Source organism: Cyanistes caeruleus, chromosome 18 (assembly GCF_971803275.1).
Source record: "Cyanistes caeruleus chromosome 18, bCyaCae1.hap1.1, whole genome shotgun sequence".
Taxonomy (NCBI): domain Eukaryota; kingdom Metazoa; phylum Chordata; class Aves; order Passeriformes; family Paridae; genus Cyanistes; species Cyanistes caeruleus.
In genome coordinates, this window is record NC_141718.1 from 4,556,113 (window position 1) to 4,575,016 (window position 18,904).

General features: G+C 55.0%; 1 protein-coding gene across 2 annotated transcripts in view; it reads left to right on the forward strand.

Annotated features, from left to right (window-relative positions):
- MYO18B (myosin XVIIIB) overlaps nt 1–18,904 on the forward strand; it is a 52,981-nt gene that overhangs the window by 19,004 nt on the left and 15,073 nt on the right. For both annotated transcript variants that reach the window (XM_086855905.1, XM_086855904.1), the window contains exons 22-39: nt 634–699; nt 1,978–2,106; nt 2,361–2,504; nt 3,690–3,779; nt 4,982–5,101; nt 5,212–5,320; nt 5,887–6,011; nt 6,972–7,126; nt 7,428–7,551; nt 8,144–8,338; nt 8,441–8,551; nt 9,262–9,366; nt 11,345–11,491; nt 14,735–14,848; nt 15,245–15,361; nt 16,058–16,141; nt 16,921–17,058; nt 17,220–17,405. In XM_086855905.1, the coding sequence (XP_086712031.1) occupies nt 634–699; nt 1,978–2,106; nt 2,361–2,504; nt 3,690–3,779; nt 4,982–5,101; nt 5,212–5,320; nt 5,887–6,011; nt 6,972–7,126; nt 7,428–7,551; nt 8,144–8,338; nt 8,441–8,551; nt 9,262–9,366; nt 11,345–11,491; nt 14,735–14,848; nt 15,245–15,361; nt 16,058–16,141; nt 16,921–17,058; nt 17,220–17,405 (2,259 nt within the window). The remainder of the gene's footprint in view (nt 1–633; nt 700–1,977; nt 2,107–2,360; nt 2,505–3,689; nt 3,780–4,981; nt 5,102–5,211; nt 5,321–5,886; nt 6,012–6,971; nt 7,127–7,427; nt 7,552–8,143; nt 8,339–8,440; nt 8,552–9,261; nt 9,367–11,344; nt 11,492–14,734; nt 14,849–15,244; nt 15,362–16,057; nt 16,142–16,920; nt 17,059–17,219; nt 17,406–18,904) is intronic.

The following is an 18,904-nucleotide window of genomic DNA, read 5'->3' on the forward strand; positions in this document are numbered from 1 at the left end:
AGCTGTGTGAGGCTGCTGGATGATGTTGTGTGGAGTGAGATATTAGCAGCGGATTTTGTTAAAATTTCTGTAGCCCTGGGGCTGTCAAGCCACCCATCCGTCCAGACAGCGTGGCTGCCCCGGGGGAATGGCTGGTGTTGCTGGCTGCTACAAAGCTTGGAGTAATTGAGTTTAGGCTTCTCCTTGCTTGAATCCTCCAGGAGTTCTGTGCTGTGCTGGTGGGCTCAGGGAAGAGCTCAGCCCTTCCCCCTGTTTTTGGCTCCGTGGGATGAGCTGTCAGTGAGGTGGGCATGGAGGATGGTGCTGGGACAGGCACTGTCCCCTGTGTCACCTCCTGCCGTGCACCAAGGCTCTGCCAGACCAGGGATAGCAGCAGAAGGAGAAAAGTCTTGCCTGCAGCTGCAGATCTGTACTCTCCATCCTGCTGAAAGCGTCGGGGGAGGAAAGTCCTTGCACTGGGACTTGGCTATGGGCAGCTGGGCTTTGGCAAGGGGAGGAGGAAAGGAGGACAGAGCTGGATGAACCCTTACTGGGTGCTCCTGAGGACTGGGGGTCTCTGCACCCCACTTCAGCAGCTCATAGCAGGGTGTGGGTGTTTCCTGAGCAGTCCCATGATGTGCCCCTTCTCCACAGGCTATCGAGGAGCTGTTCCAGGCGCTGGATCTGGAGAAGAAGAGCATTGCCATAGGACGCACCCAGGTACGATGACTGTGCCCTGCTTCCCCGTTTCTCTGGTGCATGCCAGGCTCCCCAGCAGCCCAAAGTTCCCCAGACTGGGAAGAAAGGCTCTCTTTCACTGCTGCATGTGGCACCAGGTGGGCTGGGAAACTGAGACTCGTTAAATATCAGAGCAAAAGACTCCTAATTCTCATCTGAAAGCAGTACCCAGGGTAAATCCTGTACCTAATTACCAAAATCCAGCCAGGCCCTGGTGGTATTTATGTTCCTAATTACCATTGATGTCTCCTGGGAGCGAAGGGGGCTTGGGCAGCTCGTGGGTTTGCTGCCGAGCAGGAACTGTGGCAGCAACAACATTTGAACTTCAGTGTGATGTGTCAAAGAATAAATTAATTTCACGTACGCGCTTGCCTTCAGCTCTGGAGTTTGCAAAGAAAGAATTCATGGAACGGTTCTGTGGAGCAAAATGACTTTCTTTTATCCTGCAGTGTGCAGTTTGTAATTATCTCCCCTCTGGAACCCTCGTTCTTAATCAATAGCGCGGTGGCAGCCCCGGTCACATTTCGTTAGGGACGAGTTCGCTTTGCCGTCGCTTTGAGCATTGATTTTGTACCAGCTGTGAAACTCACGGGGCTGGGGAGTTAATTCAGACATTAATGAGGCAATCGAATGGGTGGTGGAGCAATCATGGCATCAGCTCCGGAGAGCCGCTTTCCGTGGGATTGTGCTTTGATTCAATTTGGCATGGTTAAAATGCAGCTCTCTCAGCACAGCCCCGGCCTCGCTCGTGTTGCTCAGGGGTTATTAAAGCTGGGCCATGCCAATGGTTGGGAGATCCTGATCCTGGATTCCAAGAGCTTCTCCCAGGAGTGACCTAGAGACACTTCAGACACTCAGAGATCGATACCAGCCTGTGTTTGACACAGCAAATCTGTGTCATTTCTGAGGTGCTTATGACCAGTTCAGAGAAAGAAAACAATCTGGTTTATTTTGGTTTTGTTATTGTAACACATCGTTGCTGTTACCTGTGTGTCACCTGTCAGAATCCACTGTCAGTGGAGGTATCCATCCATCCATCCATCCATCCATCCATCCATCCATCCATCCATCCACCCATCCATCCATCCATCCATCCATCCATCCATCCATCCATCCATCCCCACAGTGGGGGGAACGGGCAGCATCCCACGGGAAAATTTTGAGAAATTGCACCTTGTGATGGTCGATGCCTCTTCCAAGCAGGAGGAGGGGGAGGTTTCAGCCCTGACCTGGGGGGTGTAACCTGTTCCTTGCTGCCAGGTGTTCCTGAAGCCAGGGGTCATGGCCAGGCTGGAGAAGCAGCGGGACAAGCTGATAGCCCAGAAGATGACTCTGCTCCAAGCTGCCTGCAAGGGCTTCCTCAGCCGACAAAAGTTCAAGAGATTGAAGGTACCATCCTGTGGGTTGGGGATACCTGAGCCTACCCAGGTCAGTGCTGCTGGGATATGGCCCACAGCACCCAAATAACAGCTCTTTTGAGCTCCTTTGAAGCGTCCCAGCTTTTCCCTGCAGCCATGAGGTGCTTTGCTGCCATCCCTGAGCTCCTCTGCCCCCCTTTCCTCTCCAGCCCGGTGTCCCAGCCCAGCCCTTCCCGGCGGTCCTGGTCCCAGCTGGGTGAGGTCATCGCTGCTGTGTCCCCCCAGATCCAGCGCCTCGCCATCCGCTGCATCCAGAAGAACCTGCAGGTGTTCCAGACAGTCAGGCACTGGCCCTGGTGGCAGCTGCTGAGCCACGTGCGGCCCCTGCTCAGCGTTAACCTCGCCGAGGAGCAGCTCCGTGCTAAGGAAGTGAGTGCCAAGGGCTGGGCTGGGCTGGGCTGGGCTGGGCTGGGCTGGGATGGGATGAGATGGGATGGGATGGGATGGGTGATGTCCATCCGTCCACCAGGATGGGTCAGGGTGCTTTAGGGCCTCTGCACTGGTGGATTGGTCAATTTGGAAGTCACTTCTGCTCAGGCAAAAATGTTTTTCCTGCCATCCAGAAGTTGCCATCTGTTCTTAGCCCAGTGTCACATGTTCTGCTGTGGTGGGACAAGTGACTTGTTGCTTAGAGGGACAGTAGCAAACACACCATGTCCCCACAGTCAAACCCCATCCCAGGGTTCCCCCACTGCCCTCCTCGTGCCCTCTGCAAGCTCCAGGGGCTGTCCCCTCTGAGCCAAACCCCTGGGGATGGGCTCGTCAGCCTGTGGTGGAAGATGAGCATTCAAACACGCCTGTGACAGAGAGGACTCCACTCTGTGCTGTCCCCTGTGCTGTTCTGGCATCCACCTGTGTTGCCCTGGGTGATGGGAGATACTAATGGACATTTTTTGTCCCAGGAAAGGCTCCTTTCACCCTTCTGCACCCTCTGAGACCCATGCTAAATTCCTACTCTATCTTCCCTGGAGTCCTGCTCCCCCTCTTGCCTTAGTGAGATTGTAACAAGATGTTTTCAGGCTGGCTCAGATGAAATAAAAGCTGCTCAAGCCTGTTTTTGTCTCCAAACCCACCCGGGACCCATCAGGCCCCATCATCTGTTAACCTCTGTTTTTATCACGACTCTGCATGTTCTGCTGCTGCTCAGTGTTGGACATCAAAGCGGGACAAGGCTGCATGGAGCAGCTCCTGCTGCCTGGGAAGGAATCACAGCCAACACCGTGCCTTTGCACCGTGCTCTGATACCTGCCAGGGCCCTGGGACGCTCCCTGGGCATGATCCAGGCCCCTGGCTGTTCATCCCAGGCTTTTGAGGTTTGCTGCTCTCTCATAAAACATGCTCTACACACACCAAAGCTGACATTCCCTCCAATGGAATTCATGTCAGGAGCTGTAGTCCCGGCAATTTGCAGTGAGCAGCCTTCAAAGTTGCCTGGTAAATTTTATTAATAAGGCAGCTATGTCTCTTCCACTTATTTTGAACAGAAAACAAGGTTTTCATAAATAAACCGAGGATGCTGGAACTCTGCATGTGTTTTTTTCCAATCTTCCCTAGGAGGAGCTGGCGGCGCTGAGAAGGAAGCTGGAAAAATCCGAGCAGGCGTGCAGTGAGCTCAGACTGACTACAGAGAGTCTGGAGAGCAAGGTACAGCCCCAGAACCTCTGGTACAGCCCCCAAAACATCTGAGACAGACCCCAAAACCTCTGCCACAGCCCGGTTTGGCCAGGTTGGGAAAGGAGCTGATGGGGCAGGAGCACCAGTTCCATCAGAGCAGGAGCAGCCATGGGGAGGGGCAGCTGCCAGGGATGGTTCTCTGGACCATCTCTGGACTCCGGACAGGCTGCAGTGTCCAGCTGCAGAATTCCAGGCTGGCATCACTCCAGGCTGCCCAGAGCAGCTGTGGCTGCCCCATTCCTGAAAGTATCCAAGGCCAGGTTGGACAGGGCTTGGAGCAGCCTGGGCTGGTGGAAGGTGTCCCTGCCCATGGCAGGGCGTGGGACTGGATGAGCTTTAAGGTCCTTTCCAGCCCAAAACATGCTGGGATTCCATGTTCCCAGCTGGCTGCTGGTCCTCTATGGGTTCTGCTCTCGGATGCACAGCTCCTTGTGATGTGCCTGGGATTTTGCCAAGCATCATGAGGAGAAGGAGCTCCCAAGGTTTCTATAAATACCCTGGGTTTTCCCAGCTCCCTTGGCTGCAGCAGGGCTGAGCTGGGTCTAGGCTGCAGCTCTGCCTAATGGAGCCAACAGCCCCCAAGGCCAGGATCCTCCTCATCACTGGGGGTAAAGATGATTTAGTTTAAGCTCCTTGGGAATGCTGAGCAAGGCAGCTGCCTCAGAGCAGACCTCAGAAAACACCGTCTGCCCAGGGAGAGAAATCCTGTGGGATTTGCTTACTAGCTCCAACCTGTGGGACTCCCTAAGGAGCTGGTGCCTGCACAATGTGAGGTGCCTTAAAATGCTGTCAGACACGGGAAAGGAGTGTTGGAATGCTGTGTTCTCCTGTGGGCCCGCTGCCTCTACAGCCCCTCGCTGGACTGGCTGAGCAGAAAGCACCACGTGCCCATCTGCTCTGCGGAAAATGGAATTGATTTTCTGGATTAATAATCCTCCCCTTCATTCACCCGCTCCTGGTTCCAAAGGAAATGTGATGCAATGCAGGAGGGCAATGGAGAGGTGTGATGAGCCCTGCCTGCAGTGCAGGCACAGGTGCTGGACTCCCACTGCTGACACTGCCCGGCACTGGTCTGTGCTCCCAAGAACAGGCAGAGCTGTCAGGACTCTTGATGGATGTGGGATGGCAGAACCGCCCCCAGCCATGCCCACACTGACCTCCTGCTCCCCCAGATCATCGACCTGACCACGGAGCTGTCGGATGAACGCTACAAGGGCGATGTCACCTGCCAGGCCCTGGATGGGGAGCGGGCGGAGCGGCTGCGGGGCACCCGCGAGCTGCAGGAGCTGCAGGTACCAGAGCCCTGAGCCCCTGTGCAGTGACAGTGGCTGTGCCACCCCTGACACAGCCCTCCTGAGTGCCCCAGAGCTGGGTAGAGCTGCTCCCTTCCTCCCTTCCCCAGAGCAAACACGATCAAGTGCAGAAGAAACTGGAGTTGGTGGAGAAGCAGCTGGAAGAGGCCCAGCAGCTGGTGCAGCTGCGTGAGATGAAGATAAGCGGCTCTGGAGGAGGTAGGGATGTCCCTCCAGAGGCAGTGCATGCTCTGGGCATCCAGCCTGAACTGTGGGGCCACAGAGAAGAGGGCAGAGGTTTGTGTCCCCCCCAGTCAGTGCCACTCTTCAGCCCTTGGCCACTCCAGAGTGTTCTGTCACCCTGCATTGCTCATCCAGTGGGAGCTGGCAGTGACAGCTCGGTCACACAGCTCTGGCTCTGGCATGGGGCTGGTGGTGATGTGCCTCAGGGTGCTGCTGGCACTGCCTGGCAATGCTGGCACCTCTGGGTGTGTCTGAAATGTGTGGGGTGAAGAGGAGGCTGCTGAGACACAAGTGGGATGGGATGGGATGGGATGGGATGGGATGGGATGGGATGGGATGGGATGGGATGGGATGGGCACACATGCTGTGCCTGAGGCAGGGCACGTGTTCTGTGTGAGTGGGGCAGCCCTGGGCTCACAAAGCAGAGCAGTGCCCCGTGAGCTCTGTGCTGGTGCCGCTGCCTTGTGCATCCCCAGCAGGAGCACAGGGGCTGGCCAGGCCCCAGCACCCACCCTGCACCGCTGGGTGTCTCTTGTTGGCAGAGGACGAGTGGCAGGTGAGGTTTGACTGTGCCCAGACCGAGATCGTTTTCCTGCGGAAGCGGCTGGCACAGCTGGAGGAGCGCCTGGAGGCAGAGCTGGGCACCCGGACAGGACTTGAGCAAAAGGCAAGTGCTGCCAGCCCAGGAGGGGACAGAGACACCCAAGGGAGCAGGGCTATTCTAGGGCTATTCCTCTCCCAGCTCCCAGGAGCTTTGCAGGGCTGAGGCTCAGCGTTGCATCTGCTTCTTGTTGCTGCTCCCACTGACCAGGGAAAACTGGATATTTTCTACTGGTTTGAGCCTCAGAAATCTCTTCTGCATGGCAAAATTCTACCTTGGTCAAGTGTGAGCATGGGCAGGGGGTTTTTAGTGGTGGGTCTTAGTGCTGCTCTGGCTTTAGGAGCTGTACAGGGCTGTGCTCCCCCATCTCTCACACAAAGGACTGCTGGTGGAAGGAGCTGTCAGCTCCCAGGCTTTGCCCCGAGGAGGGAAAAAGCCTCCCTGAGTAGTGCCTGGGAGCCAGGTCACTTCCCATAAGGATAAAACAAAGAAATAAAGATTTCTCATGGTACATTAAATAGTAATAAGAAAGAAGCTGAGTCTTAGGAGCTTGGGTAAAGCGAAGCAGCCCATTTGCTCTCAGTTAGTTTGGAATTACAGGCTTCATTAATGCAAGATTTTGCTTATTTAAAGTCATTCCTTAACGACTCCATTCCCTGGCGTGGGAGAGCTCTTCGTGTCTGTCCCAAACACAATGTGAACCCTTGGGGATTCCAGTCCAGAGGCTGCTTTTTGCAGACAAACGGGATCAGGCATTGCCCCGGGACAGCTCTGCTGACTCAGCAGGAGGGGTTGGGATGCTGCAGGCACTCGGGGGGTGCCTGGAGCTGGAGGGGTCACAACACCTCAGGTTGTCCTTGTTTAGTGAAAAATCTCTGGGGACTGAAGCGAGGCTGAGTCCTGGTGGGGCTTTTATCCAGGGGGGGTGTGTGCTGTGGGGTCAGTGGGATCCCACCTTCGGTGGGGTCCAGGGGGTCCGTGTGTCCCTCCCTGGACATGCCACAGTGTCTGTGCCCCCTCCTGCAGCTGGGTGAGGCGCAGGCTGCGTGCCAGGCGGCGCGGGACGGGGCACAGCGGCTGCGGCGGCGCTGCCAGCGCCTGGCCTGCGAGCTGGAGGATGCCCGGGTGCTGGCCGAGAACCAGCAGAGCCGCAGCCACGAGCTGGAGAAGAGGCAGAAGAAGTAAGGCTGGGGTAGGGCTGGAGGTGCTGGAGAAGGTGCCAGGGAATGGGGAATGGGGAGGGTTGGGGTGAGTGAGGAGCTGCTGCAAGGGTGGAGCTGTTTGCATCTGTTTCAGCTGCTGGGAGTCCACCCCATTGCTGTGTGACTGACACGTGGTCTGATCCCAGACTGGTTTGGGTTGGAAGGGACCTTTAAAGTTCATCCAGTTCCATCCCTTGCCATGGAGGGGGAATATCCTCCTCCCACTATCCCAGATTGCTCCAAGCCCCGTCCAGCCTGACCTTGCTGTGTTCCCCTCCAGGTTTGACCTGCAGTTAGCCCAGGCCCTGGGACAGTCTGCCTTCGAGAAGAGCCTCCGTGAAAAGCTGTCCCAGGAGAACACTAGCATCCGCTGGGAGATGGGCAAACTTCAGCAGAGCCTGGAGGTAAGAGGAGAGCCCACTTTGCTGTGTTGTACCCAGTTTTGGGAGCCTCTCTGGGAGCCAAGCAATTACCTTTGCAATTAGAGCAGAGGCACTCAGGAAACTTGATTCCAATTTCTCTTAGCACAGTTCAGTGTGTTTAAATAACTTTCCCCTTCCAGAAGAAGGGCCGTTGCTACAGTGATCCCCATCCCATGATTCAGCTAATCAGGGCCACCCCAATTTCACTGGGGTCACTTGTGCTCTTCCTCACATTCCTACCCCCAATCCCCTCTTGGGGAAGGTGCTGGTCTGTGCCCTGTGGGATGGTGCTGCCCTGGGGGATGGTGGTGGCAGGAGCGTGGCTGCTGGCATGGGGGCAAGCCCCAGGGGTGCTGCCAGCACCCCCAGGCAGTGGGGGCTGCAGGGAACCCAGGGGGGACACCCCAGGGGAGTGGGAAGGTGAGGTCAGGATCAAGAGGGGAAGGTAGGGATGGTGCTCTTGATGTGGGGCAGGGGCTGGCCAGCCCCAGCTGCTGCTCCAGGGAGTTTGGAAATGCAGTGGGTTCTGAGAGTGGGGTGTGAGTGTCCGGGCTCTGAGCCCTGCTCTGCCCAGCACAAGGAGGCCGAGGTGGCCAGGCTGGAGCAGCAGGTGGCTGTGCTGGCCGGGCGAGTGCAGGAGCTCAGCAGCCCCGGGGGCACGGACACGGTGCCTGCACTCAAGAAGAAGCTCTGGGACCTGGAGGGCAGCGCTGCTGAGCAGAAGAAGGAGCTGGAGAGGCAAACAGCAGCTGTTGATCACCTGGAGCAGGTAATGTGGGGCTGGGGGAGTCTGTCCCCACTGGGCACATCGAGCCCAGGCCAGCACCATCCTCATTCCCTCGGGGCTGTGCATCGTCTCTGGGTGTTTCAGGCCCACGAGAGGCTGGAGCTGGAGATTGAGCGGATGAAGCAGATCCACCAGAAGGAGCTGGAGGACAAGGATGAGGAGCTGGAGGACACACAGAAGTCCTGCCAGAAGAGGGTAGGTCCTGCTTGGGTGGGTTTGATGCTGGGTGCTCGCCAAAGCTCCCCACGTCCCCAGGAGCCCTTCCAGGGGTCCATGTTCTCAGGGAAGTGCGGGGTGCTGCTGTCCCACCATCACCCCAGCGTGAGCCTCAGTCACAGCCTGGGGGTGCAGATCAGCCTTTGGGTCAGGGGTGAGCCCCTGGCACGCTGGTGGGGCTGTTGGGGACAGTGTGTGATGCAGCACATGGGTTCACTGCTCCCAGTAACACCAGAGTCACACCAAGGGCACCAGCTCCAGGGCTTCGTGTTTGGGGATGATTTGTAAGAAATCCCCTTTCCTCGAGGCTACCAATGAGGTTGATGGGTGCAAACACGTATGCCAGAGCTGCAGGGCATGACTGGGTGTGCTTCAAATAGCCCATCCTGTCCCCAATGTCCTGCAGGTCCCTGGACTGCTTCCTCTCTGCTGCAGTGGCACTGCCAGGGGTAGGACATGGCCCATCCCTGGTCCCCAGTGCTGGCTGCAGAGACCTCGGTGCACTCCCTCTCCGAATGGAGAAATGGGGTTTGGAAATGGAGAAACGGGATTTGGAAATGGAGAAATGTGATTTGGAAATGGAGAAATGGGATTTGTAATGCCAAACCCCCACTGTGGCAGTGGCCCTGCCCTGCTGGCACTTGGAGGGGTGGCCGGGCACTGAGCGTGGCTGGGTTTCTCCCCCACAGCTCCGGCAGCTGGAGATGCAGCTGGAGCAGGAGCACGAGCAGAAGCAGATGGTGCTGCACGAGAAGCAGGACCTGGAAGGGCTCATTGGCACCTTGTGTGAGCAGGTAAGGGGCCAGTGCCCTGCCCTAAAACCAGGAGTGGGGATAACAAGGGCAGCCGGAGCAGCAGCCTGGTGTTGGTGCACGTGCAGCTGCTCGTGGAGCTCGGTCCCTCATCTCCCCCAGATGCCATCCAGGGATCTGGAGGTGCTGGGACTGCAGGGATCACACAGGAGCCACTAAGGACCTGCAGAGGGGAAGTGTTCCCTTATGCACAGGAAAATTACCCAAGCAGGGGGAGGCGTCTGCTTGCTCCTGGTGTTTCATGAGAGTCAAACTAGCCAGGTTTAGCCCTGGAGTGCATCCAGCTGCCTAGAAAAGCAGTTTATCCAATCCTGCTCATCACAGAGGAATTGTTATTTTTTATTATTTATTATTTATTTAAATAATTAATTCTTTTTATAACTTTTTATATTTTAATTTTAAAACCTAAAAAAATTTACTACTTAGTTTCATGTGGTTTTTTTTTTTTAACTTAAATTATAAACTCACATTTTTGCTTATGGTTTCTAAATTTGGAAGCTTTTTCTAAGGTTTTAGGTTGAACTTGGTGTTTGTTTTTGTGTTTGGGCTTACATGCATGAGATTTTGAGAAGTTTTTGTGCTCGGAATTCCTACATGGAGGATCTGTCCTGATACCTCCTGCCCACCCTCAAGCTGCCTTGTCCCAGTGCCACCCACCCTGGCACAGAAACGAAGCCCTGTGTCCTCTGGCTGTTGGCACAAGCTGGATTTCACCATTCCAGCAGCCCTGGCAGTCCCATGTGCTCATTAAATGGGATAAATCTGGGATCTTTGCAGCTCTGGAATGGGGGGCATATTTCAAGTAGACACAAAATGTGTCTTATCCAACACAACCCTCCTGCTCCTGGCTTAGAAAATGTTTTGGGAACTGTCACAATAAATAATGCTGTATCAAAGCAGGGGATTATTACAACAATCCAGTGTGTGGGTGGAGGGGAGCTGAGATGGATAAGGGGGCAGCAGAAGCTGGGGGGGCTCAGGAGGAAAGGCTCCTTGTCCATCCAGGAGAGCCCCCAGCCCGCCAAGGGCGGTCCTGGTGTAAGGGAAGGGGAGATGGGGCCATGCAAAACCACAGTTTGGCAGCAGCTATTAAATCAAATCCTGCCTTTGTCACTTAAAAATCCTGGGCTGCAGTGGTGGGAGGGGGCAGCTGGTTCCAGCCATGGCACCAAATTTATCCCCTGTGGTCGTGGACAGACCCTGAGCAACAGGAAAATGATGTGAGCAGCATCCAGGTCTAGCTGGAGGGATGGCAGGAGGACAGCAGTGGTGGTGCTGCAAACACCCTCTGCTTTGCAGAGGACAGTTCATTAAAAAATGGAAAGAAAGCAGCCAACCCAGAAAACTAATCAAGGAAATGGAGATGCCAATGATTTCTTGTTCCAGCAAATTCCAGCCAGCTCTAAACCAGGCTACAAGGTCAAATCCACACAGTTGATTTTAGCCAGTGAACGGAAAATAGGAGAAGGAAGGGGTTTGAAACGAGAACTGTGGAAAACAACCTAAATGGAAAACGTTCTTATACTTCAGTTATGCTGAAATCAAGCACTGAAACAACATCCCTGTTTATTTGGTTGTTTTCTAATTCCTTTATCCCTGTAACCATGGTCGCTCTCTCCCTCTCTCCAGGTTGGGAGCATTGAGGGTGGGTTTTTTAAGGTACTCTTTGCAGCTGTGGGGCCAGGCTGTCCCTCTGGCCACAGGGGTGGTCACTGGGGAGGATGTGGCCAATGGAGACCAGGAGTGGGCAAATGTTTCCAGAGGAGCAGCTCTTTGGTGGGGACAAATACGGAACACCCTGGAAGTGTTGAAGGAACAACTCGCCTCTACACTCAGTGCTCTGGTGCAGCTGACCAAAATATCCCTAAATTGCGCGGGGAGCGCTTTGGGGTGGGTCGGAAGGGCCTGATAGGGGTTCCAGGGAGCAGCAGAGCTCAGACACCCCCTGTCCCCTCCCCAGATCGGCCACCGCGACTTCGACGTGGAGAAGCGGCTGCGGCGGGACCTGCGGAGGACCCGAGCCCTCCTGGCCGATGTTCAGCTGCTGCTGCCCGCCCCGGCACAGCCCGCAGGCAGCGCCCAGGAGCTGGAGCACCTGCGCAGACAGGTAGGGAGGGAGCTGTGGGGTCCATTTCCCATCCCCAGACCATTCCCATCCCCAGACCATTCCCATCCCCAGACCATTCCCATCCCCAGACCATTCCCATCCCCAGACCATTCCCATCCCCAGACCATTCCCGTCCCCAGACCATTCCCATCCCCAGACCATTCCCATCCCCAGACCATTCCCATCCCCAGACCATTCCCAGCTCCCCTGCTTTGACTGAGCGGGGTCGCCCGGGAAGGAGCATCTCCCTGTAATTAAGCCAGCACTGGTGAAAGTGGGTTTCCCCTTTATTTTTATTTTTATTTTTATTTCCTGTTAATTACCTTCTGTTTGGCGCGTTTCTGTGTGTCTCCTACGGCCGGGCTGGGGCGGCGTTGCCATAGGGATGCTGGAAGCGGGAGAGGGATCTGGGGGGGATTTGAGCACAGGCAGCCCCGGGCTCAGCGGTGTTGAGTGACCTGGGGAGCGGCTCCAGCTCTGTGCCAGCTTGTGTCACCACACTGGGGACATCCCTGGCCCCAGGGTGAGCTCTTAGTCCCATGGGGTGCCCTGCCACGGGGCTGTCCATCCCCTTGTGGGCCATTCCCAAGTGCCAAGCAGGGGCTCGGTTGAAGATGCTGGTGCTCTGAAACCACTCAGGAATTAATCTGTTCTGCACATTTCCCCTGGACATAAACGAATCTGGAGGCACGAGCAATTCCAGCAACATCCAAGTGTAATTGGGAGGGTCGTTGTGCATAAATAACAGCTGTGAGAAGCAGCTGTTCCCAGCTGTGCTGAGGGAGAAGGGGAAGGTGAGCTGGGCCTGATGGAGCCAGCGGTGTGTCCGTGCCTGTGTCCATCACCTGGATGTCCAGGGCAGGGGATGGCCATTTTTTGCACTCACTAACTCACTCTTTAACTGTTGTTAAATATTGTTGACCCAGTGCTGCAGTGCTACACTTCATTAATCCCTCAGTGTTTCCCAAATCCCATTTTGGGGCTGGAGAGGTTGCACTGCCCCTGTTTTTTCCCAGTCCCTGGTGGAAGGGAAAAGTGGCAGGGTCCTGCCGTCAGGTCCCTTCCATGTGCTGATCTGAGGGACCTACACCGATGCTGAGGTGCTTCCTCTGCCCATCCTGAATCCGTCCTGTAGTGTCCAGCCCCATGCCCAGTTCACCTGGGGAACAGAGCTGGGGAAATAGATCTTTACTCTAGAGAGGAAAGTCATAGGGAGAGCAGATGAGGGAGCTGGGAAAGGGGCTCAGCCTGGAGAAAAGGAGGCTCAGGGGGGACCTTCTGGCTCTGCACAACTCCCTGACAGGAGGGGACAGCTGGGGGGATCGGGCTCTGCTCCCAGGGAACAGGGACAGGAGGAGAGGGAACAGCATCAACTGTGCCAGGAGAGGGTCAGGTTGGACATCAGGAGGAATTTCCTCATGGAAAGGGAGATCAGGGCTTGGAAGGAGCTGCCCAGGGAGGTTTGGAGTCCCCATCCCTGGAAGGACTGGACGTGGCACTCAGTGCTGTGGGCTGGGTGACAAGGTGGGAATTGGACACGGGTTGGATTTGATGGACCTTGGAAGTCTTTCCCAACCTTATTGACTCTGGGATTCCTGCTCCCTGCACCCCTTTCTCCCTGTGATTCCATTGAGTGCATCCCTGGCTCTCTCACTCCATGGCCTGTGCTCGGCTCCCTTTGTGTTTGGAGACGAGCAAACAGCCTGGATTTTGGGAATGTGGAGTTTTTGCTGCACCACCAACACTGAGACTCTGCATGTGTTTAAAATGCCACATGGTTATCCTGTCCTTTAAACTGAAACAATTTCTAATGGCATTCATGACGACTTTCTTAAAAGCCAATGCATCCTACCACCAGCCCACAGACCTGCACAAGAAGAAAAACTCTGCTAAAATGCTACATTTCCGTTAATCAAAATCCATATGGCTGGAAGTGCAGCATTGTTTCTTAATAAGGCTGAGGCATCCATTTTATGCAGGTATTTAACAGATGGTGTTCACAGCAAACTAATGTTGTTCCACAGTTCATACATTATGCATTTTTTGGGGGGAATTTCAATTTATTCTTCCCAAGTGGGAAAATTCCATTACACGAAGTGAATTGGAAGCTGATGTTTAATGAGGGGTCCTGGAGATGCTTTTCTGTCTGACTGAACTATCAGGAGTTTGGTGGGAATTGTGGCAGGGAAGAGGCCAGTCCGAGGGCTGATTGTGAATGCAGCAGTTTCTGGAGCAGCTGGACAGGTGGGAAAATCCTCAGCCATAAAACCAGGAGTTGATCTGAGTGGCTTCTTCAACTCAACCCAGCAAAGCACAGAGACTTTTTTTCACCTGATGGAAGAAAGTTCTTCCTCCTCTAGTGAAAGGTCTCAATCTCCCCAAATAGAGGAGGGAAGCGAGCTGAGGATTGCTCCGGTTTTAGTATTCCATGATCCTCCCCAGCTTTTCTTTTATTTTTATATTTTTTGAGGAAGAGAGATGAAAAAAGAAAGTAAACCCTGAGAAAACAGCCTAAATTTCTCAAACTCTCACCATGGTACCATGGCATGCAGCTTTTCCCCTTGCTCCCAGGAACTCCACAGGGAAACCAGGCACAGGAGCAATGAGCAGAAAGGTTTAGTTTTCTTTTTCGTAGAGAAAAAAAAGAAACCCCAAGGAGCAGGAACTGGATGTTCAGGTACAGCCTACGACAGCTCCTCCATCCAGGCAAGGGGGGAAGTTTTCAGGATGATGCTGCAGCTTCCAGATGTTTGCAGCCCATTGAAATCGTTGTGATCTTAATGGCTGAGCTGTAAAACCCGAGAGCAAATTAGCGTTTATAAATGGGATCTTCCACGTGTATTTGCAAATGCAATTTATGCCACGTGAAAAGCCCATTTGCAAACCCCGAATCATGAATTGCTCTAATCAGGAATTACATGTAATTCACATAATTTTGCAAATTAATGATCCCAGCTCTACCTCACCGAGGAAGAGGGAGGATGTGCCATCGAGGCTGCTGAACTCGCCAGGGCACTCAGTGGTGTTGGGATCTGTGCTGGGAGGTGCCAAGGAAGATTTGCTTGTCCTGTAAACCAGGAGGAGCAGCACAGGGTTAAAAGGTGGAGATTCTGTGTTCTTTAGGAGGGGAAGAAAAAATTCCTGTGTGGAAGTGGAAATAAATGTGCCTGTGTGGCACGGGGACAGCACCATCAGCATGTGGTTCCTGCTCCTTTAATAATGATCCCCTGCTACTTTTCCCAGCTGGAAGAGAGTCAAGCAAAGTGTGCAGAGGTCCAGGGAGCCCAGCAGACAGCAGCCCAGGAGCTGGAGAACCTGCACACCGAGCTGGAGACCCTCAGCAGAAGCAAGACCCTGGTGGGTTCCTGGAGGTGTCACCAGGGCAGGTGGGAGGGCACAGTCCCACCTCAGGAGGGTTTGGCAGCAATCAGCAGCTGCTGTGCTAAATCAGCCACTAGCAGAGTGTTTAATAAATCACCTCGGAGTGTTAATTACACCACGGAGGATATTTACAAAATGTCTGAGCGTATTTACTAAGCCTCCAAGGATATCCACTCAATCACCTGGACTGTTTGGAAACACCAGCCCCCCGGGTGGTTTAATGGGTGGATAGAATTCCTGCAAGGGAGCAGCATCCCGTGGCCTGCTGTGCCTCTCTGATGGGTTGGAGGCTGCTGACAGCACATCCCAGAGGGGATTTGGTGGCTTCCCTGTGGGATCCAAGAGCCAGTGGTCCTGTGGATCCTCCTGCAGGTGGACGAGCAGCTGGTCCAGCTGCAGCATGAGAGAGCCGACCTGCTGAAACGCATCGATGAGGACCAGGAAGACCTGAACGAGCTCATGGAAAAGCACAAGGCTCTGATCGCCCAGGTAAGAGCTGGGGCAGTGTCTCCACCCCTGGGAGGGCTCTCAGAAAGCCCTGCAGGCTGGCACAGAGCAGGTGGTGGCTCCTGAGGGGGCACAGGGGGGTGGGGACCCCAGGACACTGAAGCTGTGATGAGGAAGGGAAGGCTTACGGTGCCAGCTCCTCTCACCTGCAGCTTTAAGTCTTCTTTCAAGAGATGTTTTAGTTCCAAATCTTGGGGAATCCTACAGCTGCCCCTCTGGATCGTTTTTGTTCTTCCTTTCACCATTCTCTCATGCAGAGGTGAAAAAGTGCTGCCAGACAGCCCTGGGGCTTTCAGTGCTGTACCCAAACTATGTCAGGCTCTCCCAAAGGATTGTCCTGGGAGCTGAGGGACCCCAAAGCTCCCATGGGAGAGGGGCAGGCTGGCCAGGCTGACAATTCACAGTCTGGTGGCCCTTGCAGAGGTGATAGGGATCCAGGGCCGGGGTCTGGAAGGGTTCTGAGGACAGAGGTAACAACCTGGTTTCTGTCCTGACCCACAAATACTTGTTTCAGAAATTAGGGAAGCTGCAGTGAGTTAGGAGAATTAAGCTCCATCTGGGCAGTCCAGGAGCAGCTAGCTGTCCCAGTGGCAGGAGGTGCAGGCAGGAACCAGCTCTCTGCTCCGAGCCCTTGGTTCTGATCCTGCTGCTCCCACTCCAAATTTTCTGTTTCTGCAGTCGGCCACAGACATCGCTCAGATCCGGGAGCTGCAGACACAGGTGGAGGATGTGAAGAAAGAAAAGCAGGGCCTGCAGGAGAAGGTAATTCCTGCCCAGCCTGTGGCACTTCTGCTGAGGAGTGGGACCTCTTTAGGCTGGGGCAATCTTTTCCTGGCTGAGTTCCTGGGATTCACAGCCTGTCTTCTCCCTCCTCCCCTGCTGAGCAGCCGTGGCTGGGATGGGCTGACCCTGGGGCTGCCCTGGGGTGGGCACCAGCAGGGGCTGCACCCCCTTGCCTCTGTGGCTGTGCCAACCCTCCTGGAGTGGTGGATTTAATTTTAAACACATGAGTAATCCCATTAAGTTAAGTGCTTTATTGGAGCGTGGCTAAGCTGCCCAGGAATCAGAAGCAGGACTCGCTCGCTCCGAGGCGGAGCGGGTGGTGCTTTGGAGATAGGCCGGATAAAAGGAGACAAAGTCCCATAGTTCTAGGTCAAATTCAGAATCTGAACCTGAGCTGTACTGGGATCACTAAAAGGGCAGTTTCCTTTGGAGGTCTCGGTGTCAGAGCTGAGGAAGCAGCTTGGTCCAGGCAGCTTTCCACAAAGGCTGTGAATTTTTACGCCTGCTGTCCTCAAAGAGTGTGTGAGAAGAGAAAAGCAAAGGAGCCCCAGACACGTGTCCCTGGCCAGCAGGTTCTCCATTCAGAGAGACACTGCTGTCACTGCTGTCAGACCTGTGCTGTGAATTCTTTGGGAAGTGAGGGCAGAGCTTGGCCTCATCACCTCAGGGCCAGGAGAGACCCCCAGTGCCTGGGAGGGGTTCAGCAGAGGGGTTCAGCAGAGGGGCTGGGGGTGCTGACACAGCCCCTGCTCTCCCAGCTGCAGGCAGCTCAGGCCAGGGTGGCACAGCTGGAGCAGTGCCCGGCCGAGCGCTCCATCGTCAGCCGGCAGGAAGCTCGGATCCGGGACCTGGAGAGCCAGCTCGACTTCCAGGCCGTGCAGATGAAGCGCTTCGAGGTACCCCCTCCTCACCTGCGGGGAAAGGAGCACCTGGGAAGGGCTGGGAGGGACAGCCTGGCTGGTCGGTGGCACTGCTGTCACCTCCCTGTGGGGCTTTCTGACAGCCAGCAGTGCTGACAGGGAGCTTTCCAGCACCTCACCTTCCCCTCGCACCCCAGGTGCTGGTGCTGCGCCTGCGAGACAGCATCATCCAGATGGGAGAGGAGCTGGAGAAGGCGGCCGAGTCGGAGGCTCGGGAGAAGGAGAACACCAGGTACTACCAGAGGAGGATGGAGGAGATGAAGGCTGACATGGACGAGCTGGTGCAGAGGGAGCTGGAGTCCAGCCGCCGGCGCATGGAGCTGGTGAGGGGGTGCTCCTCCCAGGCTTTGGGGGGTCCCATGGCCACGGGGGATTTGCTGCAGCTGGAGGTGGCCCCTCATAACCTCTGGGTTGGTCTGAGAGCCCCAGAAAAGTCGTTTTCTGTGTGGTCCTTTGTGTGCTATGGGTCTGGGAACAGAGAAGGTACTCCCTGGGTCCTGGGCTCCTCTGGGAGGGGCAGGGAATTGCTTTGCATCTCTGCAGCCCCAAACCATTGAACCAAAGCTGTCCTTGAGGACCCTCATTCTCCCTTTCTCCGTGGCTGGTCTGGGAGCCTGGACAGTCGCTCTGCTCCATGGTTTTTTTGTGGGAAGGAGGTGGCTTTGCCTTCCCCACTCATAGAAATGCATTTCACGTGTGGATGTGGCACTTGGGGACATGGTTTAGTGCTGGACTTGGCAGTGCTGGGGTAACTGTTGGGCTGGGTGATCTTGGAGGCATTTCCATCCTAGATGGATCTGTTTTTCCAAGTTACTCGGGTCATTCCTGCAGCTCCTCATGCTGGTTCTCCTCATGTCAGGCAGAACCAGGGTGGGTGGGAAATGGCCCTGCAGCAGCCCCTGAGAGCTGGTCACAGGGATGGGTGTGCCAGGCTTAGCCCAAGCACCAGATCCTCCTGGAGCTCTGGGCTTTGCCAAACCACCCCCGTGGCTGCAGCTCAGACAGAGCCAACCAGCAACTAAACCCACTCCGAGCGAGCAGAGCCCCAGCTGGGTTTGGAAAGCAGCAAAAATAGATTCACCTTCACTTTCCAGCCCTTTCCCAGCGTTTCTTTTCATGTTGTTTCTTCCAGTAATCCAAGGGAAAGCCTTGCTCCAGAGCGGTAATTGAAAGATATTGCAGCTCTGCTGGCAGCAGGGCCGAATTAGGAGCAGTTATTTTATCAATAATCTTTTAGTTAGCAATCAAGGAGATTTCAGGATTTATTCTGCCCCGAGGCTGCCAGCCTTCCCAAGGGGAATGGTGTGAATGATTCCCAATCCTCTGCCTGAACCACGCTCAGGCTTTGTCCTTGCTGGGCCAGGCTGAGCTCTGCGTGCTGCCAGAGCAGCCCCCCCTGGGCATGGAATGAGGTCGGATCTCTGAGTCTCTGATGCTCTGCAGAGCCATGGGATGGTGGAGTGAGAGGCTCTGCTGAGGTGCCATGGGCATTCTGGGCTCCCTGATGCTGCTGCTTTCCCTGTGGGATTGAGGGAGCCACGGCTGTGGTTGCTGTGATATCGGGTGCTCGTTGCAGCTCTGCTGGAAAGGCAGGGTTTGGAACATGGAACTCTGGCTGTTGGGATAGGGGTGGGTTCTTTTTGCTGTGTTTTTGTTGTTGTGCCTATATTTTTAGAAGCTTTTTGAATGTTTCATATGGGGATGTGAACGACGGGTGAAGGAAGGTTCAGGAATATCTTGGCACTTTTGCGCTCTCCAAATAAAGTGTGCAAAGAGGTCTGAAAGGGATTTTAGAGGCTCCTCCCTCAAAAAAGACACAAAG